The following is a 25,068-nucleotide window of genomic DNA, read 5'->3' as shown; positions in this document are numbered from 1 at the left end:
GAAGGCAGCTGTATTGCATTTTTATTTGAGATAATTTAATTTCAGTTTTATTTCAATGAACTACACCTTCCCCACAGGGCAGTTTTGCTGGCGTAGCCTCCCACACATAAATCAGGCTCCAATTTATATGGGAGGCATAGGAGGTGTTTTACAGAGCTTGGGGTTGTAGCTCTCAAACCATGTCATTTAAATTAACAGCAGTAACTCATAAGGGCATCTTAATGGCTTAGATCTAAATGAAAATAATACCAAAGATCCGTATCAGATTGATTTTTGGGGAGGGGAAGATTAGCAAAGAGAAGATTGCAGCTTTTCCATAAATGCTGTAAAGTCTGGACTTAGCTGGGGATTCACATTCTGAGAACAAGGAAGAAGCATTTGGGCTTTGCTTTAAGTTGGAGGATGAAGTCAGTAACTCAGGCAGGGATGGAGCTGGCCCCGGCAGGTGCGGGACAAGGGACCTCTCACCCAGACTGTACCCTTAACCCTGCTGCTGGAAGACTATAGTCCCCCCCAACTGCATCCCACTGCAGAGGCGGCACTTCTCAGTGGCAGGCAGGGAAGTTTCTAGAGCCTCACACAAGCTAAAAAAAAAAACCAAAAACAAACCACACACAAACCCCCCCCCACACACACAAGAAAACACCCACAAAAAAAACACCACCACAAAACCCACAAAGAAATCCTACCAACCACTCCCAGGTCCCCTTGGACACAGTGGGAAAAGCACAGTGCCTCAGCAAGAGCTGGGCTGCCCCAAGGAGAAAGTCTTTTAAAGGCGCACTGGGGCAAGCTCATCCCACATCAGCCCAGGATGAGGAAGAGCAGGGCTAAAACCTCCTGTGCATGTCAGAGGCATAAGCACATGCAGTCATCCAGGAGGTCAGCTCAGCGTTTTTCTTATGCTGTGCCCTCTGGGAAGGGGAATCACATGTACATGGACCATCTATATGGTTCAACAGATGGATCCAGAGACGAAAATTAATACTCCTAGGCTCAACAGGAGCACTACAGAAAGCATAAAAAAAAGGTGCTAAAGCATGATCAAATGTATACTTTCAGCTGCTGGGAAAACTTCACAAGCCTGTTCCATAAGAGGGGTTGGTGAAGGAAGGGAGAAAAAAAAAGATACCATTTTGTATCTGATATTTTAGCCCATGCCTGTGTTTAACAGTCTGGAGGAAGAGTTGCACAGATTGAACAGTACGTGAGCTGCTGCCACGCTGGCAAAGGGCTGTCTGGGAGCTGGTTAGACAGAAGCCTGCTTGGATTGCCTGGGACTCGTACCAAGAAGATACTCGTACCCAGAAGACTCGTACCCAGCCATAGAGAGCGTTGCTGCTATGTGGCTGCAATCCCACTCCCGCAGAGGACAGGCACAAAGTTTCAGAAGAGACTGAAACAGGAGAGGAGGAAAGGGAAATGAAAAGGAGCAAACCAAGCTCCAAATGTTACTTAGGAATCAGGAAATGCCATTAATTTCCACAAAAGAGGAAGTTTGCATTGATTAGAGGCACAAGCCTCTTGTTAAAGCCATTCCCTCCCTGACACCCCCCACTGCCACCCCCCCCAAATATTTCATCTTGCAGCAGCTGCCAGACTGCAGATGTGGCCCTACCAGGCAAAGCATCCCTTCCTGAGCGAGGCTGAGCCATCAGGCTGCGTTTGAAATGCAGACACCATCCTCATCTCCATAAAGGATGGGAGAATAATCTAAAAGAAAATTCACCCTCGCCACTTCCACAGATCTTATCTCCCCAGAAGCATCTGTCACAGGGATGATATGAGATTAATTCCCTCAGTGGGGACACCTTGGTTAAAGGGACACCTTGGTTCCTGGGGAGGTTCCTCCGCCTGGGCTGCCTTCCCCCACCACACACGGGCAGCACCAGTAGCAGGTCCTTTGGGAGCCCCCAGAGCAGAGGCCCTTTTTGCTTCTCCCCTCAAGGCTCTACAGAAATCCTTCCATTATGTGGGCAAGCCGCTCGTTTGCCAGGCACCAGATGTGGCTCTGGTTCCAAAACGTTCGCCAGCTATTTGCTTTGTGCTGAACTGCAGCTCTCGGCATCTCCCTTCGTTGCAAATACAACATTTCCACCTCAGATTTGCCAGGCAATATTGTGATCCACTTCCAGACATACTGATACCTTTGGGCACCGGTACCACCTGAACAGGCTGACCCCCGTGGCCTCTAACCACCACCTTTTCATCCCTTAATCCTCACTCCCCTCTTTCCGTTGCCCCTTCACTTTTCTAATATGGCTAACACTAAGCAAAGCTTCGCTCCGAGAGCAAATAAAGCCCAGGAGAGGCACGGCCCAAAGTCTGGGAGTAACCTCTCCCAAAACAGGACAGTCAGAGAACATCCACTGACAGAGCGCTGAAGTCCCCTGTCCAGCTGTGAGCCTCAGCAGACACCACCGTGATCACCGGGGGCACTTGCTCCTTTACCCAGCCTGACCCCTACAGCACACTGCTGCACCGGCTCCAGAGGGAGCGCGTGGTCCCCGTTCAGAAACATTCAGATGCTTTAAATAAGTATTTTAGAAGTACAGAGCTCTCAACAAGAGGGCCTCTCAGTAGTCTCTCAGCTCTTTTCTAGGATACATCGCCATCATGTTCAAGGTGAGCTTGGCACCCATATAGCAATGCCGAGATCCCTAGAAAGCTGTCCTGCCTGCGATCTGTTCCTTTTCATCAAAACAGCTCACAGAAGAGATATACAAACACTCTCCCAGACCCAGGAATGGAGGCAAAGCGAGAGCATTGTCTGATGTCAAACCGGCATCAGAACCAAGGCCGGACCTTATTCCCACACTCACCCCTCAGTCACCTGTTCCCACAACAGGTTTTAATATTACAGAGTAAAAACACTTTGTCTTATAACCAGACGGTGAACCGCTGTTCCAATCTGTATTTGTCATGCAGGCCCACCAGTGAACGTCAGCTGCAACATTTTCATCAACAGCTTTGGTTCGATTGCAGAAACGACTATGGTAAGTAAAAATCACAGCACAGCTGCTCAGCTACTGGCTCAGCCTTATTGCGCTCCCGGCAAATATCACCCTCCGCTTTAGTGTGACCAAAGGAAAGTACTGTCTGTGCGTTCCCAAGGTTTACCTCAGGTTTGAGTAAATTAATGGTCAACATACAAGACTCGCACAGCCCGTAGTTGAAGATCATACAGTCAATGTCTGCATCTCTACAAAAACACTGTACAAAGTATAAGGGTCAGAAATGGAAACAAATAGTCTTTACTGAAGATGTCCCTAAGGCTCCGGACTCAGATACAGTTGCAGATACGTTGTGTTTAAGTGCATATAAATCCAGAAGTTTGAATCAACACTTTAAGTACGGGGAAATCAGCTGAACTCAAATTCAGTTTGCATCCAGTTTCAGATTTCCAAAGGTTAAGAGAATCACTAGACAGTTATTTTCTTGGAGATATATTTCTGTAGACAATAATTTTCAATTAAAAAAAAAATCAAAACCAATATTCGCAAGTTAAGGCTCGCTTCAGACAAAATTAGTGAGCATGGCTAAAGGCTGTATCTAATTGGCAAGACACTAGGAGCAGAGAATCACTAGAACAGGAGATAATTGCTCCATCTGAAAACTATTAAAGATCGGTTGTGACATAATCAGTGAACAGCAAAGGAAAACTGGAGGTACAGTGCCTTACCTCTGCACTAATTAAAGCTAATCCAGAAATGTGGTATTTAATTACTCTTCGGTAATTCTTTTTCTAGAAAAAGATGTTGAATGAAGAACACAAGACTCCAGCTTCAGGCATTTTGTACATTCAGGCAGGATGTTATAGTCTTTACATATAGATCACACCCACTGACTTTAACAAGTTACTTATAAGGCACACCACTGTCAGGAGATCAACAGCTGAATACCTGGGGTTGTAAGTCTCTTCTGACCCTACTATTTATACCATTCTTCTGGAAATGTTTGGGGTTGGGGACAGTTCAGTTCCAGTAGTAGAAAAAAAACCCCAACAAACACAACACACCACCCTATTGCTCTGCCCAAGCACAAACACATTTGGTAGTTGGATTGCAGAATTTGTCAGAGTTCATACGGGAAATGTGTATTCATGGATTCATCTGTGTATAAAGCAAAAGAGGAAGAACTAGAGCGAAAATACACATCTGTTCCTAATGTACTATTTTATTGGATACTTTCTTTGGTGTTACAGGCAATAAATACGCTGTTCCTACACAATCCAGAGACAATCCACAGAGTGCAAGGGGGAGGGCAGGCCCACAAGGGATCCCCGAGCAATGTTACAGAGCACATGACAATGACATGGTTTTCAATGTATCTGTCCTACATTGCCGGATGCATCGGAGCAGTCATGCCAAGATGCCACAGGATCCCTGTAAGCAGGATGCTTCATAAAATTAGCATAGACTAGCGTGAGAGAGAGATGCAGTTCACCTCCAAGACACGCTGCAGGGACTTGCTATCCTCTCCAGATGCCACTCATTTCATAGTCTATCTTCCATAGAAAAAATTCCCATGGGAACCCAAGAACACCCTCTGGGCACATTGCTTTATCTAGAAATACCCAAGCCAGCTCTGACAAGCTAGTCCAGATGTCAGGCTGACGCAGCATTGCACACAACCTAAGATAACGCACTTCTTTGGGGACAGCAATTCTGCTTGTAAACGCTGACAAGAACACAAGCAATACAGGCACCGAAACATCTGAAAATGAGACCCCAGCACGTTAGAGCAATCTTTGGGATTTGCTAACCTGGGATTTACTCTGCTGAGAAGCCAGTCTCTCCCCACTCTTTGAGGACCCAGCAGGTCAAACGGGCAATGTCATCTCCCCACTGGAGTTTCTGGGAAGGGCAGAAGCTCCTGTCACAAAGGGATTTTGAGACAGACCCAACTACTTTGGATTCAAACCAGTGATCAGATACCTAGGGGGGAAGGGGGGAAGCTTGCAGGGAGTAGAGAGGAAATTCAACATTTTACCATGAAGAAAGCAGTGGTTTATCATTGACCCCTGGGACTGATGATAGTAACACTTCCTGAGACATTTCACTGGCCAAAAGAGAAAGAACAACGTTATGGTCTAAACCTCAATCATTAGGCACCCTAAGCCTGGCCAGGTTCAGGTTCTAAGTACTACATCATCTTACAGTTGGTTCCTATTGCACTGCTACCTGCAGGAGAAGAGCCCCAGGTTTTTATGGGCACCACACATGCAATTAAAGAAGGTGCTAAAATGTGTCCATAGTGGGGCTGTCAGTTCGTACAGAAAATACCACTGCCGCCATTTAAGTTTACACTGTTGGAATCTCTCAAATCAGCATAAATCATGAGGTCACCTTGCAGAGGATTAGAGAAACTGGGGGTGAATGGCCACTCACAGCTCGAGGTGTCATGGAAGGTAGAGGAAGAGGGGAAAAATACAGCAAAACAGAACAAAACAGGCCTTTGATGCAGACATGAGGGTCTACAAGCCTCAGAAGGGAGGATAATGACTTGGGGCCAAGAGACAGCACAGTCTTCCCAGAGCAGGCAGAAAGCCGAGATCTGCCCCACGAAGGTTCAAAATGAACAAAGCAAGAAATGGAGACCTGAAAACTGTTGCAAGGACAGAGGGAATAGGGAAAAAACCAAGTCATCCACCAAACTGAATTCCCCAAAGCAGAGCTGACATAGAGCAAGGGAAGTAAACTCCTTTAAGCATCCTACAGAACTGGAAACCCGACATAATAAAAGCTTCTAGTGGTGCACAGAACTGATTGGACATTCATGTTCGATTGTGGGTCATAGCTTATATCCATCAGCCTCACTTGCAATCAGCTCTAAGGACAAGGGAACCTGCGAGTGGGAGCACATCCCCGTGAACCCAAAAAGTGCTTCAAGGGGAAAGGTACTACCAACTACAACAGCCAGAAAAGCCCAGACAGCCGCCTCCTCTCCCAAAGCATTACTGCAACAGCACACCTAACAGCAAGGGATTCCACAGGGCAAATGCAAGATGCATCCACTCTATCCACTTATTTTTAATAAAAACACCAGACAATCCCCCACCACCAGCTGTTAAATCCCTTTTTGCTCTTCAAAAGCATAAGCACCTTTCCCCAACCATACCAGAGTAGGAAACCTATAGCAAAGCTACAAATTTTTCATTCAAAATGAAGCAGAAGTCAAGAACTTAAGAAACAGCATCTTGGTTTTAAGCGAACAAACCACACCAGCTTTGGTTTTCGTTTGTAGCATGAGATAACTGGTTGGATTATCCGAACATTTCATCTAACAGATATCCTGCTATAAAAACAAACTTGGAGTTAAGCAATGCCCTTAATCTCTCTTCCAATGGAAGATGCAGATTTATGGATCTCTCACTCACTTAGGCCATTGGGAGCATTTTGTATACAGTGAAGGCACATGGAGGAGAAATATATAATTTTTTATATATATATCATCACCTGGAGTTGCTAGGAGCTGAAGTCAATGCTCAAGATGACCTCCCCTAGTCCCGTGTCTCAAAAAGGACCCACATGCAGCAAACGAGAGTGTAAAAGAAAACCAGAAGACAGCCAGCATGGGCTCCCCTAGACAGAGTGTATATATACAAATTCGTTTCTGCTGATTTCATGCCATAGTTATGCCAGCTGAAAAAAAAAAAAAGCATACCAAACCTAACCTTCCAGCCAGCTGCAACACAGCCACAATTGGCCTCCCATCACCTCTTAAGGACAGGAGAAGCTGGAGGCTGCAACTGCCCAAACGTTAAATACTTGTTCAGAGACATCTGCACATGAGCTTTCCAATGAGATAACAAACCATCCTGCAAAACAGACTAAGCAATTCACTCCAGCTTCACAAGCCCCAGTGCAGCAGACAGCAAATATGACTGATGAAGCATACAGGTCACATTTAACACTGGGCCCAGGTCAGCGAAAGACTGAAGTATCAAAGCACAAAGCCTGTAGCAAAGGCTGGGGTTGGAGCTCAGGTTTCTGCAGTCAGTCATTCTTAAAACCAACCATCAGTCCCACAGAGATAATAAGCACGTAACAAGTCACACAACACAAAATGGAAAGGTTTCCACAACACCTCACAGTCTGCTGCAGTTTCAGCGTTACACATGCAGCGTTTTGGCCATCTCTGTGGTTGCAGTTTGTCTTTGCACTGATTAGAGGAGGGAACCATTAAAAAAAAAAAAAAAAACATGAAATGGGACTATGCAACTCAAATACAAGGGCACAAAAAACCAAGCTGAAGAACAACACCTCACTACTAAATTCCTGAGCTTGAAATTCAGGATAGCAGCTACAGCCTATCCCCAACCCCTGCAGCAACCCCATCCTTGGCCCAGAGGGATGTGCTTTCCTCTGCTTTTACAGGAAGGTCCAGAAAAACTTTCTGCTTTGGGGTCCAGAACAAAAACAACCACACATATTAAGCACCAGGATACTTGTCCCAACCCCTCACCACACACCTACATACCTGAAGCACCAGACCACCTCCTCAGCAGCACCTCCAACACAACTACAGTTCACAGCACCTCCTCCCCTTGGCCCAGCTGTGGCTTTCCCACCAGGCTTCAAATTGGCTACTTGACTACAGCTGTGGCAAGGTAACGAGGTCTCTAGTTAACCCTTCCGAGGTCTGCTCACAGTGTATTTTTTTTTTTTTTTTTTTGCAATCAGTCAGTTGTAGTGCCCCTTTGCAGAGCAAGTAGCCTTAAAAATGCTTGTTCCTTCCTTTTCTAGAGAACGAACTCAATGTCAGTAGAGCCCCCTGTGCTCTTCCCAGGTGGGAATTCCCCCCCAGAGGGAGTTCAGTCTCTATCCTGTTGGGGTTTTTTTTTCCATCAGCAAAATGTAACTCTGTCAAAGTGAAGTCTCTCACCAAAACCCCTCAGTGCAGAGGCTGATCTGACAGAACCCCTGAGTCAGGGGCTGAAACCTATTGAGTTTCCTGACAGCCTCCATCCCTGCTTCACAGCACTACCTCCAGCCTGCAACTGCTTTCATCGGCTCGCTCATCACCAGATGCCAAGACTGTGGTATCTTGGGAAGGAACAGTCTGAAATGATCTTCCGTTTCCTTGGCTCCTTGCGAGGCCACTAAGCAGAATTTCATTTCAGCATTATCAAATTGAACTACTTTGATCACTTCAGTTATTTTCTTCCTGCCTTGTGTCATTTCCCCCCTGGGAGTAAAATGCCTTTGTGCCAAATTGCAAAGCTCCTGAATGCCTTCACAACACAGGGTTGCTTTTCTCCAGTCCCGAGCCAGCCAGAGGAGCAGGCTGCACAAGATAATCAATGCCTGGATGTGATTGGCACACAAATGAGGAGCTCAAGTGAGAAGGATATGGAGAAAGAGATTTTTTTTTTGCTGAGTTTGCAGCCCCAGTAAAACCATTTTTTTTTTTTTTGCTTGAAAGTTCATATGAGACAGTGGTCCGTTCTGTCCATCATTTAGGAATAACTGTGGACTTCCTGGTGATGCTAATTAAGATCTCATACAACAGCATCCAGGAGAAACACTGTATATCTCCAGGTAGCCAATGAAAAAGCGGTGGTGGGCTCATCACCTCTCAGCTTTCAGCACACAGGATGCTTTAGCTGGTACAGAATACCGTAACCCTTCTCTTAGGCTATGTCACAGCCACAGACACACCCCATTTGCTCTCCATGCTTTCTGCTGGCTCCTCAGGCAATGTCACGTCCACTTTGCAGTCACAGCGATTGTTTTTACATTAATGTTCAAATAGGCCTGGACACAAGTAATTTAACGGCTGCTCAGCACCTTCAATACTACCGTGGAACGCAGCTGTCTGCCATAAGGTAAAAGGCATCTGGGAGGAAACAACCATTCTCAGTGGCCAGGCCAGGATTGTGGAACAAACCCACTGAGAAGGAAGGTCTTCATAAACACACACACACACAGATAAGTAAAATACTAATGCCATAAAATGGCAAAGCCAGAGAATTGCATTCAGTGCATGTATTATATTTTTTGGCCTTGCCTTTCTTGTATCACAACATAAATGTTCATGTGCCTATATTCCAATACAAAAAACATCCACTGAAAACACTCCATAGGAGGACCCCAAAGAATAGCACACATCAAGAGTTACTCACCACACTGCTGAACATCCGCTGGATGGATGTAGCGCACTCTGGACTGTTCCCACGTAGGACATGAGCACAGGACACTTGGTCTCTGGAGATGAGTTAAGAGGGACCTTTTCACAGCCCTCTACTGTGAGAAGTTAATTTTCATTTGGCCCACAAGCATGGGATTAAGATCCCTCATCATGATGACAAAGACTATGGCAGTCATTCCGTCTATGGCCTCTTATGCCTGCTGTGATGGTAACATAAACCACACTACACCTCTTTTCTCACCCTTTCCTTTCCTTTTAGCAAGTTTTGGAGCTGAAGCAGTGAATTTACTCCAGCAACAAAGCTTATCCGCAGCAACACAGGCTGTTACAGGGAGATTGGCTCCATTTCCCCCCCCTCCCAACACTCCATCAGGCTGAGAACACTTCTGGGCAGCTACCACTGAAGTTTCTTCCAAACATGAGTTTAATTTGTGTTGTACACGACATAAGCCCCCAACTGGAGCTGACCTGCTAGCATCCAGCTTATTTGTAGCTGAATAAGCAAAACAACCTTTTGCTTTCTACCTGCTAGGTCAGTGACATTGATTTCCCCTGACTGCGATGGCTGCAGATCTTTACAGGCAGAAAAGGGGGAACTGAAAGTATCCAAGTTGTTCAGGGAGCTGCTGCGAGCCACGGGAAGTGGAGATTCAGGGTTGCTTTCGTTTTTTTTCAGGTTTTTGTGACTGGCTAGTTCTGCGCTAAGGCCCTGCTTCCTAGCTGTCCACAGCTATCCACATTTTCTCAAGACATTATACCGGGTCGACAGAGATGAGTAATTAAGTCAGAGGGACCCACTAGGACTTGTGAAGGTGACATTGGGAATATCAGCAGAGGGAGAGAGTGTTGCAACTCTTTTTCATGTTCAGAAGTGTGCTCCTTTTAGCATCAAGTCCTCGGTCCATTTGCTGTTGTCACAATCATTAATATCATTAGAAGCTTCTGTGCTCACAGGATGCAGATGGCGTTACGTGGTGTGAAAGAGGTTCCAGACCACAGGCTGGGCTATGAACTGCCCCATCCAAAGCCACAACGCACCCAAGACACAATCCTCTCCAAAGCCTCCTGTGTGATAGGACTCCACCAGAGTCCTGTCCTCCTGCACACCAGGCTGTAGGTTCATAGCTGTGGTTTTGGCCTCAGCTGGTAACAAAGAACCACGAGGCAGTTCGCTCAACCCCCGGGGCCGTCGGGGAGAATCGGAAGAAAAAGGCAAAACTCGTGGGCTGAGATAAAGGCAGTTTAACAGAACAGCAAAGGAAAGAGGGAAACATCACCACCACCGATAGAGGAATGCACAAACGCGATGACAGTACCACCGTAATCGCCGGTAATACCGCCGTCTCACCCTCCGGACCCAGACCCGCACCCGGACCACCCCTGCCTGCTCTGAGCTACGACTTCCTCCCCTCCCTCGGCCAGCTCCCCTCTATGGGCTATAGCCATCCCCTATGGGCATGGCTAACGTGCTATGGAATGCCTGTGTCCCCTGCCGCATCCTCGGGGAAATTAACCCCATCCCTGCCGGAACCACGACAATAGTCAAGTGAGCACTTGAGGCAGCAACATCAGAAAGACTTTCCTCCACACGCACCCTTCAACTCTAGAGCTTCGTGTTCTCCAGGTGGAAAGAACAGACCTAATGATGGCAGAGTCAGGGAGATCCCCTCAGAGGTGCCAAATAGCATCACTGAAAGAAAGGTCCTAGTGCCTGCAGCAGGTATTAGATACCAGCAAGCACGTCAGACCCCCTCCATTAACTGTCTCTTAATAAAAGTCTTCAAAGCACATTAGTATTAGAAAGGCACCAAAGAAACCCTTAATCACGATAGCAACTATTAGTTTGGGCGAGGGCAGTGAAATTGGTTTATTATGTGCTGCTCTTCAGATGCAGTCTGCCTCTATACTTAGAAAATGTCAATTAATTTATGGACATGGAGCTTTTATCCCTCTCCTGATAGCTGGCACGTCGTCTCTCCACTTCAATTTGTTGGCTCACTTTCTTATGTGAAATTCAGCAGAAAAGGGGCACGCAGTTCACCCGGGGAAGCTATCGGTCAGACAGGGAGAAGAGGAACTGCCTTTAATTGTCCAGGAGGGTGTCTGAGCTCAACCTCAGCAGCCAGCCTTGGCCTGGGGGACTCAGGGGAGCTGTAAGACACACAGTTAAGAGGCAGATATCATTTTGCAAAGTGGTGGGGGACTAGCTTCAGTTAAAGAAGACGGCCATCCTATAAAATCTGTAGCATTTATGGCATTTTGACATTAGCAAGGGGAACCCAGAACATTCACTTAGGATTAGAACAGACTTCATGCACATCTCTCCCCTGTTCACATACTCTCACCAAGGGCAGCTGCTCCCTTCAGTTCATCTGAGTTAACCCTATGTTAGTGAACCCATAGGGAATATCCCTTCCATGGACTGCCTGTCTCACTGTGCCTTTTCCTTTTACAAGTCTGGAGGAACCAGAGACAGTCACAATATGGGATGGTTCAACACTGAAAGGAAGTTGGTTTTGATGTCCTTTCCCCCTTAATCCTCTGCAACAGTCATCCCGCTGACACCAGCCCTTACGACCTCCACAACTGAACATCGCTTCTCCAGCCCCGGGGTTCAGACTAGAGGTCTTGACACTTCACACACAGCTGACAATTGCTGTGATGGAGGCATGCAAGGATCAGCAGCTGCTCACGCTATGAGACAGCTGTAAGCTACAGAGCTAAAAATGACAGCTCTTTGAGGAATAATGGCAAAAAAGGCTTGCCATAGCTTGGGAACGTAGGCCTAGACATGGTTTGGTTTTGAGAATGGTTTTAGAACACGATCCCCAGTTCTCAGCACTTTCAGCCCGCTTTGAGCGCTAACTGCGTTTCTCTCCTCCCTGCTTACACCGTGCAGGATTACAGGGTGAACATCTTCCTGCGACAGCAATGGAACGACCCACGGCTGGCGTACAATGAATACCCTGATGACTCTCTGGACCTGGACCCCTCTATGCTGGACTCCATCTGGAAGCCTGACTTGTTCTTCGCTAATGAGAAAGGGGCCCATTTCCATGAGATTACCACAGACAACAAGCTTCTGAGGATCTCCAGAAATGGCAACGTCCTCTACAGCATCAGGTGAGGTGACTCAATGGTAAGAGCTTCACCAAGGTAGGGGAGGGCAGAGCTGAACTCACACTGTTCAAGCCTAAAATGAGAAAGTGAAGACTTTGAGCATGCCCTTGGATAAAAGAAATTGAGGCTTTTTTTAAAGTGGGAGATCATACAGTTAACAGTGTCATAGCAATGTGGTGGGAAGGGAACTCTGGAGGTCTCCCATGCAACCTTGTCCTGACAATCGACAGCAATAGCTCAGGTCAGCCGTGGCTTTGTCTGGCCAAATTGAAATACCTCATGGATGGAGAACCCATGACCTCTGTGGGCAGCCTGTGCCAGTGTTTCATTCTCCTTCTGGGGAAGATTCCTTCATACAAATATCACTGAAAAGCGAAACTCATCCTTGTTTCCCTGACCAATATTGTTTGGGGTTTTTTTGAGTTAAATACAGCTATTCACATTTAAAAAAGAAAATCATCATTAACTAGCTCTCTCATCTGGACCTTTATATCCAGCATTAACCTGTTCTTAAAAGCAGTGAGGTGTACAGTTCCCTGTTTGCATATCTAAGCATGTCCTTGTAGGAGCAGAGTAGTGTGCTGTAAGTGAAGAAGTATTTCTCCAGCCACCCGAAGAAGAAGTGGTTGGTAAAAGTGTGGAATCTTTCTGAGGAAGTGCCACCAGCTACCTGAGCTTCAAGTCCTAATTTTGCATTAGTAGCTTCATTTTAAAAGAAAGCATGAAAAACACCATTATTTTTCTTCATGGTTAAAGACACGCATCCAAAAGAACTAGGCAGCCTGGCGGTACTCTTTCACACACCAAAGAAGAGCTTGAGATAGAGACAAATTTTCCTGTGCCTCATGCCTCCCTCCAGAAGTCAGGATGGTGCTTTTGTAAGGCATGGAGACTGCACACCATGAGCTGCCTCTGGGACAGCAAAGACCACTGCGTAGCTGGGGCTACTTCCATACCTTCAGGCAGCTCTGTCTTTAAGACCTGCTAAGACAAAGCTATGCCTAGGAAATTTATTTTCAGAAACAGTTTTATTTGGAGAAGGGAGAGAGAAAGCTTGAGTGAAAAAGGCAGACTGGGAAATAACTCCTTGCATCAGTAGTTGAATCCGTGTTGCAGCAGAAGGATGTTGGTACTTCAGCCGGATGGTCACTACTTGCTGATGCTTCTACAACAGGTAGAAAAGTAATAACCAGGAAGGTGTTAGCCAAAGCGTAATGAGACAGAGGGTTGGTCTGGGAAGGAATCTAGTTCATCTCTACCTTTCTCAGTCTGAGGACTTCTGCTCCTCACTAGTAGATTCCTTAATACCCCTAATGTAAAATTACTTGAGATATTATACTAGCACAAGCCTAAAATATGTTTTGAAAGCTACAGCATTTCCTGACAAGAACATTAGGGAAACTGCTTAGTAGAGTTCCATGGCTTTGTCTCAGTATAACTCTTCCCATGTATCCCTTTATAGCTAGATCTGAGAATCCATCAGTGAAGCTGAACTAATTGCACTGAATTTCCCACAGGAAATCAATCCAGTCCCCCACCTTCACTTCACTTCCAAACCCATCAACTCTTTATTTTAAACCAATGAAATTAAGATCAAACTGCATGAGCTTAAGGAGCAAAAGCTTAACTCTATCTTGAAGACTTTTTCACCTCATGTGTAATGTAAATTTGCCTGAGGTACACACACCCCATCTCACGCTGCAGCTCCCAGTGGCAGCCATGGGGAAGAAAAAGCAGCACGCAGCTGCAAAATGGAAAATAAACAGCTTAATGCTGCAATGTAGACAGCCTCCATCGAACATCAAGGTGGTTCCAGTACAAAGACCAGATCCCTGATGGCCAAAACAGTAAGGGAATAGCCATGCATGTTGGCTGAATGTGGAAAACATATATTTCTTAATTTCTAAAATTAGGCAGGTAGTAAAACTGCCACCAGCAACTTGGCAGTGCATGTGGCACAGAGTCCTTTTCCAGGTGGGTTTGCAGGATCACAGAGTGGGAATACTGGGTCACCCCAGCCCTGGGGTTGCTCTGCAAAACAGAGCAAAGACTCAGCAGGGCACATGGAGCAATGTGGCCGAGCTGATCCCTGTTTTCAAGGCAAAAACTTTCACTGTTTAAAAAAAATAACTTTATCTCCCTCATTTCCAAATGAAAATATAGGTTTCTTTTTCATAGAATCACAGAAACATAGAATAGTTTGGGTTGGAAGGGACATTGAAAGGTCTTCTAGTCTAAGCCCTCTGCAATGAGCAGGGACATCTTCCACTAGATCAGGTTGCTCAGAGCCCCGTCTAACCTGACCTGGAATATTTCCAGGGATGGGATATCGACCACCTCTCTGGGCAACCTGGGCCAGACTTTCACCACCCTCAACTTAAAAAAATTTCTTCCTTATATCTAGTCTGAATCTACCCTTTTTTAGTTTAAAACATTATCCCTTGTCCTACAACAACAAGCCCTGCTAAAAAGTGTGTCCCCATCTTTCTTGTAAGTCCCCTTTAAGCACTGGAAGGGGCTCTAAGGTCTCCCCAGAGCCTTCTCTACTCCAGGCTGAACAACCCCCACTCTTTCAGCCTGTCCTCATAGCAGAGGTGCTCCAGCCCTCTGATCGTTTTTGTGGCCTTCTCTGGACCCACTCCAACAGGTCCACGTCCTCCTTGTGTTGGGGGCTCCAGAGCTGGATGCAGTACTGCAGGTGGGGTCTCACAAGAGCGGAGGAAAGGGGCAGAATCACCTCCCTTGACCTGCTGGCCATGCTTCTTTTGATGCAGCCCAGGATAAAAAAGGATTTTTAAGTACCTTTTCCTGTGAAAACCAAAAGGAAAGAGGACATTGATGATGGAAGAGCACAATGTAAATGCAGTTAGTTTCCAAAAGGAGAAAAATAGTCTTTCCTTTTTAAAAAAAAGTTTCCGTCTAAAGTGCTCTGCCATTTTCTAACTGGATCTTTGCTACTACTATTTGCAATAGTCAAACTCTAGTCAAGGCACTTACAGGAAGGTGAACTTTATCCCATGGACCCATGACTCAGCATGCTCAGCACTGGGTTCACCCAAAATAATCTATGAGGTTTTCACTCTCTGATCCCTTCTCAGCACACACTCGTCCAGCATGTGCTCAGCATCTCATGAACTAGTCGCAGCCACAGTCACCCCTGTTTCACATCTGGCAGATATTTACCATAAATTCTTCTGAAGGGGCTTGTCTGAAGATCTAATTAAAGGCTTATGTCTCTGATTTATCAGAGATGGTGTTCCCTGCCAGATATGAAATGAGAAAAACAAAGTGGCCAAAGGCTAGTGACAACTCTCTCCTGGTGAGGTGTTTGCTTAAATGCAGAAAATGCTTTCATAAAGAGGAAACTGGAACAGGTTGATTCTTTCTGCTGTCACATCTTCTGTCTGAACATGCCTCTAAACTCAAGCAGAGAATTTCTTTCAACATAAGAATTTGAGTTAAAGTATCTTTCCCTCCTGCTAAGTTTCTTGTAGGTCTGATGATAGAAAAATTCAATTCCTGTCCCCCAGGAAATTCTGCTATTTCTACATCAAGGCAAAAAGCAGAAAAATCTAAACACTTCAGGGAACAGCATTTTCAGCATTATCAAACCAAATAACACAAGCCTAGCAATCTGAATCAAATCATTTAATATCCGCTTCTTGAACCAAACAAACTTTTTGAGCGCAGATCATGGTATAGGGCAGCACAGCAATATACCACAGAAAATGCAGCCTACACCTAGTGGAAAATGGAGTTTGGGAGACAAAATTAGATGTCTCAAGAGACACAGCAGGCATTCAGGTCGATACATATACAGAGGTTCATATTGACTTACCACAGAGCACTTTCCCTGCAGAAAATCCCACCAAAGTCTGTCTTTTCCCCCACAGCAATGAGGGATCTTGACCAACATTCTTTTTTTTTTTTTTTTCTGACACAGAAATGTTCTGTTCAAAGATTCCAAACAGTCCCAGTCTCTGGAAATGCATGTGGGGGGTCCAGACAGTGGGTTTGGGCTTGCTGCTAATCCAGACTGTTGTTAACCCGAGGCAAGAAATGAAGACCGAAGCAGCAAAAGTGTTTGGTGTGGGAACTCTTTGTTCTGCACAGTCCAAAACAACATTGCAATGAAACGCCATCTGCAGCAGGCGACTCTGTTGGGAATTATATCACAGACCAAAATGCTCGGTATTCCTGATGGTTTCCAACATCACGTGTGAAAACACAGGCAGGAAAGAGGTCAATGATCAGTCATTCCCCCCAGCACACCAGTGCGTCTCAGGCAAAGCACCAACCTGTTTGCAACATTGGATGTCCAAAAGGGTTCACCCACTCATCAGTACCACAAACTGTTTGGCATTCCCTTGTGTTGTCCTCTCTCCTCAGGATCACGCTGACTCTGGCCTGCCCCATGGACCTGAAGAACTTCCCCATGGACGTACAGACGTGCATCATGCAGTTAGAAAGCTGTGAGTCCTGCGCACATCTCCATTTCAGAGAGGAGACAACGTGTTTTTCCTCCCCCTCTCCCCTGCCATCTCCCTCCCCTGCTGCAACCCATTGCCAGTTCAGCCTTCTCTGGAGGCTTGCTCAAGAACCACTTGCTCAGGGTTTTCCATGCATTCAGCACATGTGACATTTCCTAGAGAAGCCAAAACTTAAAAGATCCCATGAGAGGAGCACTGGCTTGCTTGTATTTACATCAGCCTTTCGCTTTGGAGGAGAAAGGTGAAAGTGTTTTGAGCTGCAAATGGGATTTTTTCTCTCTGGATGAACATTTGCCCCTTGTACATGTTGCTTATCCCAAAGGAGGGAAAGACGATGAACAACTTCATTCAGAGAAAGAGGTCAAGTTTGAAAAAATAGCAAACAGATCAACAAGCCAAATTGAAGGGAAAAAAAAATGTGCTTTATTGCAGACAATTCACTGCACAGCATCACAGCTCCAGTGCAGGTCACTACCCCAGCTTTTACCATATGCATGAGCAGTTCTGCCTCAACCCAAATCCCATTCATCACAGCATTGCCAAGGAAGGCCAGGATAAGTCCCTGCCTCCCAGCATAGCTCTCCTCTACAAATCTGTCCCTTTCCAGCTCGGTATTTAATGTTTCACGTGGTGTTTGTCCCCTCCTCTCAACAGTTGGCTACACGATGAATGATCTTATATTTGAGTGGCAAGAAAAAGGAGCCGTGCAAGTTGCTGACGGGCTGACATTGCCCCAGTTTATCCTCAAAGAAGAAAAAGACTTGAGATACTGCACAAAGCACTACAACACAGGTCAGTGCTGTGTACCCTTAGCTGCTGCGTCCATTAGAGAGGAATTCAGGACTGTGCATTTGCCAGAGTCTCTTGCTCTGTCTGATGGCACTCTGGTGATACAAGCCTTGTCCTACACAGATTAGGACAACATATTTGTAAATACACATAGATATGTTGCCAGTAAATATACACATATACAGCCAATAAAAAGCTAATAGGCACAAATATGTGGAACCCTCTTCTCCTCAGTAACGCCTGTATCAGTTCAAGGGCTTTTGGTCTGGACCTTCTCTCCCAGCATCTTCTTTTGTCTTAAATGCAAGGAAGCAGGTGAAACTTAAGTGACAAAGGACACACTGCCACGAGTTTTCTTTGCTTTTTTGATGTTGTACATTCATATTTCAGAACTGGGCAACAGCTGTTAATTTCCTCCTCTAACAAGACTCTGGTTCTAGGCAAGGCAAGGAAAGTCCCCAGACAATAGCTGAAAACAGGAGGCTCACCGTGCCTTACCAGTAATCTTCCATGTATCTCCCGTCCTTCTCAGGCAAGTTCACCTGTATAGAAGCTCGTTTCCACCTGGAGCGGCAGATGGGCTATTACTTGATCCAGATGTACATCCCCAGCCTCCTTATTGTCATTCTGTCCTGGATCTCCTTCTGGATCAATATGGATGCTGCACCTGCTCGTGTTGGCCTGGGGATCACCACAGTGCTCACTATGACCACACAGAGCTCTGGTTCCCGAGCATCACTGCCCAAGGTAGGGAACACTCTTATCTTCATGGAGAGCTCGGGGTAAATGTGTCTGGGGACAGCACATAATTGAGTCAGCACACAGATCCTCCTGCTCAACACAAGAGGCATTATGCTGCCATCTCCCTATTCCAGTTTGAGGGCAAGCAGAACAAATTCCAGTCCCTGTCTGCAAAAATTTTAGCAGAGTTTCTATGACTAGCAGCAAAAATTCCCCTAAGATTCAGCACTCACCCCAGGTCCACCACAGCTCCTAGTAGCCAGGAGCTCTGTACCTTACAAACCCTTGCAACAACCACACATGGATATGCACTCTACATTCTACCTTTTACTCACTTGAATATCATACTTTTATGCCAGTAATGAATTTCCCTGTTATGAAGGACTTCTGGTGTGGTCAGATTGGATTACTATTTTCCTTGCATATAAACCATCACAGCCAAGACTTGGATAAATTGAGAAGTGTAGAATTATTGCTACTTAAGAGCCCAGGAGCAGTTTCAGTGGCCAGATAATACTTTTGTGTTAAATGAGCTAGATTTTGGTATCCAAGAGCAGATATGAACCAGATCTTGATCAACTCCTTCCAAAGACCTTGGGAGTAACCTGTAAAATGGCAAGCAAAAAGGCATTTGGGTGAAGAAGCCACCCCATCTCAGTCACCCTTTCTGACTCCTAGGTGTCCTATGTGAAGGCCATAGACATTTGGATGGCCGTGTGCTTGCTGTTCGTGTTCTCCGCACTTCTAGAGTACGCTGCCGTCAACTTCGTGTCTCGGCAGCACAAAGAGCTGCTCAGGTTCAGAAGGAAGAGGAGGCACCATAAGGTAATACATAAAGCATGAAGGACATGGCTGGAATCTGTCCCAGCAGAACATCCCTACATGGTCAATTGAACCAAGCCACTAGCTCTCAGGGAAGTCCTCAGTATATGGTCAAATGTTAAGGAGGGTCACGCATCAAAAAGCAGGGCTACCTCAATCAGTTGTGTCTCTTCTAACAGTCTGCTGACCCCAGGTGTCTAGCAAGCTGGGTTTTGTTAGCTAGACAAGGGGTCTAAGCCAAAAGGCTTGTCCTCAACAGAACAGTTGTCACACAGCAGTGTTCTGGTCTGAGTTCTCCTCTTCAGAAGACACAGCAAGGGCTGGGGGGAGGCAGGCAGGGAGGTGTGAGGGATGTCAATCAGAGAACAGCGTCCCCCAACAAGGCAACCTACGTTAGCCCGGAGGTAAGTGACACCTCTTTTGACTCTGTCATCTCCATGTTCAAAAGCATCTGCTTCTCAGGCTGCCTGCAAATTCCTCTCAGAAGGAAAGAGCGTTAATCTCAGCCTCAGCCTCACTCCATGCTTACTTGCCATGACTGACGCCAACCCGAGCATGCATGCTTCACATAGACATGCATCTCCTGCAGCCTGGACTCCACTAGCTTTTAGGCTGAGGTACCGCAGCAAATATTTCACCTCATAGGATGCACTAGAAAGAAACATAAAGGTGACTGTGATCACAGGACCAAAAGCACTTAAAATTGTCCTTAATTAACTGTTAGAATCAGGTAGGTGGTGTCAAATTTTCAGCACCAGGTGTGAGAGGCTGCCCTCAAGCTAGCATTAAAAAAATAGTAAATTTGCTAAGAAAAAACCCTGTAGACAATTTTGCTGATGGGAATCTCAAGAGAGCCCCTAGGAGACCACTAAGGTCTGCCTAAAATATTCCTCATAGGTATTTGTCTACCCTCTATCTTAAAGAGCACTCCGTGATCTATCCCACACAGCGACCGCCCCCCCTTCCATGGCTTCACTGTCCCAGCCATTAAAAGTCTTTCCCAGGGTCTAACCTGTCCTGCTGCAGTTCACAGGGTGTGCGTGGAGAACCGCCACCATTCCAGGAGGCAGTGGGGGCTAAGAAGCAGGAATCTCTGTCTCTTTGTAGATCTGCCTCTCTCTGCTTGAGTTGTCCTAACTGCAAAACACGAGACAATTGTTCACTTGTCCCCAGCCCAGTCACGACCAGAGATGAAAAATGTTGGACAAATGCAAGGGAAAAGAAGTAACAGATGAGAAAATCGGCACCCACTGATTTTGTCCGGCCAGAGCAAGACCCCACCATCTCAAAATCAGCTGAGGAGGTTTTGGTTCAGAAGACGCGGCCTGCTTAATAGAGCCAAAGCTAAAACCACCCCACATGAGTGCCTCATAGTGCGTTTATCTATTCATCTAGATTCAGGCATCCTGTCTCTGGCTCCGTGCTGTTGCATGCAGATCACTCTGTTGATAAAACAATGAGGAGAAAAAAGCCACTAATATACAGATGAGTTTAAAAGATATTTGCCAGAGATGTTCCATTGAACACAAGGCTGCTATTACAGTCCCTGCCCAATCTCACAGCAATTTAATTGGAACAAAGCATAAACAAAAACACTTGCAAAAGCAAAATGAACAAGGTTTGCAGGCTCATCAGAAAACTAGGAGCAGACTGCAAATATGCAAATGGGTTAGCGCAGCTGCCAACCAACCTAATTGCTCCGTCCCAATGTCCTGACTTGTCTGGGTAGTGCTGCCTGGTTTAGGTATGACATGCCAGGCTAAACCCAAGTGAGATGTTGCAGTGGTCTGTGCTGCTGGAGGCAGCTGGGGAGAGGACCAGCCCATGCCCACGTTTATTAGGTGTGCCCAAATCAAAACCTACTGGCCATTCTTCACAGCTCAATGCACTAGACAATGTGCCACAGTCTGGCATTAAGACAAGTGAATCTAGACAAATTTGTTCCTTATTTTCCTCAGAGTTAGATGCAAGGTGCTAGCTTATTCTCATCATTAAGAGTCTTTCTTCCTCTCTAAAAAACAAAAATCAAATCAATAAATATCTGTTGCCATATTTCAATTGTCCCTTTCCGTTTCTGAGCCACCTCTAGCAAGATCGACTAGACAGCTCGCTCTGATCCCATTATTCTGTCTGTATTTACTGAGGCAGACAGGTCCTGGCACGGGGACATGTAGGGGCCGTGATGGATAGAGAGAGTTACTGTCCCTTGGATGTATGGACCAGGCTGGTTAATATGACATTGTCATCAGACCCACCTGGAGTGTATTTGGAGCCCCTGCCCAAGGACGCCAGCCCAGTGTGGCTGGTGATGCCTTTGCTCTTCTCCTCTGACACAGCACCTTGAAAAAGACACCGTTAGGTTCTCTCTCCTGGATACCACACTCACACAAAACAAAACAGCCACAGAAAACAGCTAGTGGCCCCTCGGCAATGAGGGGAGAAAAGAAATTCAGTAAATTAAGGAATTAAGTGACTTAGGCTAAACCAGACATGTGCCAGTGCATGTGTGTTTGTGCCATCAGAGAAGAGCAGAGGCAGTTTTACCTGACCCCCCCATAATACAGACATGACGAGAAACTCTATAAGCTCAGAGCATCTTAGAAAGCCAGGCCTTTGCAGCCCACGCACACATTACTGGCTGCACGAAGGACACCAGTTAAAGAAAGGGGGACACGTTCGGGAGGAGAGGGACCTTTGCAAAACTCTTCTTGATGCCCCAAGAGCTGAGGGACGCCGGTGCCCACTGCCCGCCCCAGCGCAGCCCCCGGCACAGGAGCTGGCGAGGCAGCAGGAAGGCCGCAGGCTGCCTGAAAAGTAGAACGCCTGCATTGCCTGTCATCAGAAAATCAGCCTTTTAACTGAAAAACTCTCTCGGAGAGAGCTGAGAGAAGAGTCTCTGTGAACCTTGACTCCCAGTTCACAAGACATCTCGTACTCATTCAGCACTGAGGCTCCCCCAGCCCCGAGAGCAGCTGCATCCTAATTTGGAGTGCCTCAGTTTCCCCAACCGGAGCACTGCCTCCTCGCAGAGGCATTGTGAGGAGGCAAAGATATTTGAGGATTGACAAGTCTCGGGTGCCAGGGACCAAGGGGACACAACCAGAGCAGGGAAGAATTATCCGAATGCCTGCAAATTTATCTCAGCCGGGACTCTGAAATAAATAAATCTGCTGGTAGGTCACACAACTACGCAACCTGCTACCTTCCCCCCCCCCAAAAAAAAAAGAAAACCCAAAAACCCAAACAGAAAAGGCTTGATTTTATTTGGGTTGTTTCGCTTTGCTCAGAGATGCCAGCATGCTCATCCTTCTGCTCCTCCCCCCCAGACCCCTGGCACAGTGCCTCCATCCCTGGCAGTACCCGCTCGATACAGGGGCCAACCAGAAAAGACACTCTGCAGAGTGTGGGAAGGGGCAGCAGGACACGTCGGGCAGGTGGGCTGTGAGGGAGGGGGCCGGTAGGTTGGTCAGAATTGGGGGACGCAGCGTGGATCAGCCTCCATAACTGATAAATAGTGCCATTGGTCTAACAATTAGCCTCGGTGACCTGTAGCCAAGAGACGTGGGGTTCTGACCCTGCCTCTGCAACTCACTGGTTGTATTACTTTGGCCAAACTTGTTTTTTTCCTGTGATTACATCCCCGTGTTCAATAAAATAGGGGTAAATCATTCTGAGAAGCCTGCAGGGCCTCCAGCAAAAAAAACAGCAATAGCATTTGCCTTTAGACTGGAAAAGAAATTCTTTTTCTCGCTCGATAATTAGAATTAGCACAAACAGCCGTGTCTTACCGTTGACCTGCAGAAGGGCACTTCTGTTCCTCACCTGAAAGATGGCTTGTGGGGAAGGACGTGGGGCTCGGGGGGTCCCGTGGGCAGGCGAGCTGAGGGCTGGTTGCACGCTGCCTGCAGAGGTCTTTTCCTGGACAGGTCTCGGCGCCCGCGCGTCCATGTAACTCTGTAGGAAGTTCCACAGCTTCAACTACCTGAGTTACATGGAGCCCACTCCTTCTGGGCAAGCTGATAGAGCACAGGCAAAGCAAAGAAGGTGCTGATAGGAGCTGGGGGGGGAGGGAGAGGCAGAAGCAAAACAGGGGATGCAATTGGGAAAACGAACGTGGTACCACAAACCGTTCAAGTATGTCAAAGACGGCAGTGGGGTGGGAGTCAGTCCTGTTCTCCGCGGGGTGCCTGGATCCCCTGATTTGCATCTGTGCATCACACAGCTGGCACCCCTCTATAAGGCTGATCTCCCAAGAGCAGAGGGTTCGTCCAAGAGTGCTGAGGTCGGGGAACGGTGGAGGTGTCTTTCCCTTGCAGAGCAGGGAGCTGTCAGTGGAGAGCCTTATAGCGAGGGTGCACTGTCTATATCTCATTTTAAGTAGAGTCCCATGCTGAATCTGTTTCAGGAGGACGAAGCTGGTGAAGGCAGGTTCAACTTCACTGCCTACGGGATGGGACCGGCTTGCCTACAAGCCAAGGATGGCATCTCCGTCAAGGGCGCCAACAACAACAACACAGCCAACCCAGTCCCCCCACCATCCCGTTCCCCCGAGGAGATGCGAAAGCTCTTCATTCAGCGAGCCAAGAAGATCGACAAGATCTCACGCATCGGCTTCCCTATGGCCTTCCTCATCTTCAACATTTTCTACTGGATCATCTACAAGATCGTCCGCAGAGAGGATGTGCACAACCAGTGAGGGAAGGGGAGCAGCTGGGAGGGAGCGAGCAATCCTTTATATATGTGCAATAGCAATGCAGCAATGCATGAATATAAGAATGTGGCAATATCTACTAAAAAAAAAAAGGGGGGGGGAGGGGGGCTGGGAGGGACTTTTAATCATGTGAAATGAGGATAACCGGCACAGGGAGGAGAAAAAAAGCTCTTGATCTGGGGAGTGCAGGGTGGGGGTTAGTTTTACAGCATAGGAAGGTTTGGATTGCTCCAGCTGCAATCCAAGCGGTGTAATATATTAATATATATTCATGCTTAATTATAATGCAGAAAGAAAACAATCAAAAAAAAAGATAAACAAAAAAAAATCCTTTTTTTAGCCTATTAACAGCTTAGATTCTCAAGTCACTGGAATGATTCATAATTCCATGTGCAGAAACGACCGCAATTACGCTTTATCTGACTTTTGCTATAGAAAGGCCATACCAGTCAAGCACGTGGGGGAAAAAAAAAGCCCTAACAAAAGGAAAAAAACCCAAGAAAATCATTCTAAGCTTCTCTAGGTTTTGCACTTTGAAAACTGGATAGACGGGGAAATTTAAGAAAGAGGCTGCGGGTGGTTATTTATTTTATATATTTACTTTTTTTAGTCACGGGTTTGCCAATCAAACACTTTGTGATTTTTGGATAGAGGAAAGCAAATACATTATCTCTTTCATCCCCATCAGAGAGCACCCAATGGGAAACCCGAGAAGGACACGGGGGCCTTCATCAGAAATCGCAGGTACCTTCTGTCCTTTTAACCGACCTGGCAGGACTCGAGTCCCAGGAGTCAGGAATGCTATTCAGAACACTAGAAATGATGAAGGATTTTTTTTTTTTTCCAACCCCCTTTCTGCCATGTTTGTTTACAATGGGGAGGGGATGGAAGCGTTGGATGAGTTAAAGCAGAAATTATATTTAAAATATAGAGAAAACAGGCATATTCATGCCTTGTTGCGACAGGACGGGGCGAACAGCAATATTGTCAGTAAGGGGTGGGGTGGGGGGAAGGTGTGTACAGAAAGAGCGGCTTTTATTTTCAGACATTTCATAGCAGTAATATTAATAGCGAATCTGGGCCAATGGACCCAAAACTCTATTTTTGTATCTATTTTGGTGCTGCATTTAGCTTTAACGTGGACGGGAAGACAGAGCAGGCTGCTTTACCCCGGGGGAAGCCGGCACAGTGCGGTGGGGATAGGGAAGCGGTGGGAGGGAGGGAGGTGGGAACGGGTGAGCA

General features: G+C 46.5%; 1 protein-coding gene across 2 annotated transcripts in view; it reads left to right on the top strand.

Annotated features, from left to right (window-relative positions):
• Positions 1-23,811, top strand: part of GLRA1 (glycine receptor, alpha 1) — a 41,131-nt gene extending 17,320 nt beyond the window's left edge. Inside the window, exons 3-9 of one of the 2 annotated variants that reach the window (XM_009892605.1) lie at positions 2,929-2,996; positions 12,053-12,276; positions 16,663-16,745; positions 17,418-17,555; positions 18,085-18,299; positions 18,972-19,118; positions 23,521-23,811. In XM_009892605.1, coding sequence (XP_009890907.1) covers positions 2,929-2,996; positions 12,053-12,276; positions 16,663-16,745; positions 17,418-17,555; positions 18,085-18,299; positions 18,972-19,118; positions 23,521-23,811 — 1,166 coding nt within the window. Of the gene's footprint in view, positions 1-2,928; positions 2,997-12,052; positions 12,277-16,662; positions 16,746-17,417; positions 17,556-18,084; positions 18,300-18,971; positions 19,119-23,496 lie in introns of both variants that reach the window. The other variant, XM_009892606.1, reaches the window with a different exon arrangement.
• Positions 23,812-25,068: the final 1,257 nt, after the last annotated feature.

This window comes from Charadrius vociferus, unplaced genomic scaffold (genome assembly GCF_000708025.1).
Source record: "Charadrius vociferus isolate BGI_N301 unplaced genomic scaffold, ASM70802v2 scaffold529, whole genome shotgun sequence".
Lineage (NCBI taxonomy): Eukaryota > Metazoa > Chordata > Aves > Charadriiformes > Charadriidae > Charadrius > Charadrius vociferus.
Note: the sequence above shows the minus strand (reverse complement) of the source record. Positions and strands in the feature narration are given on the sequence as shown.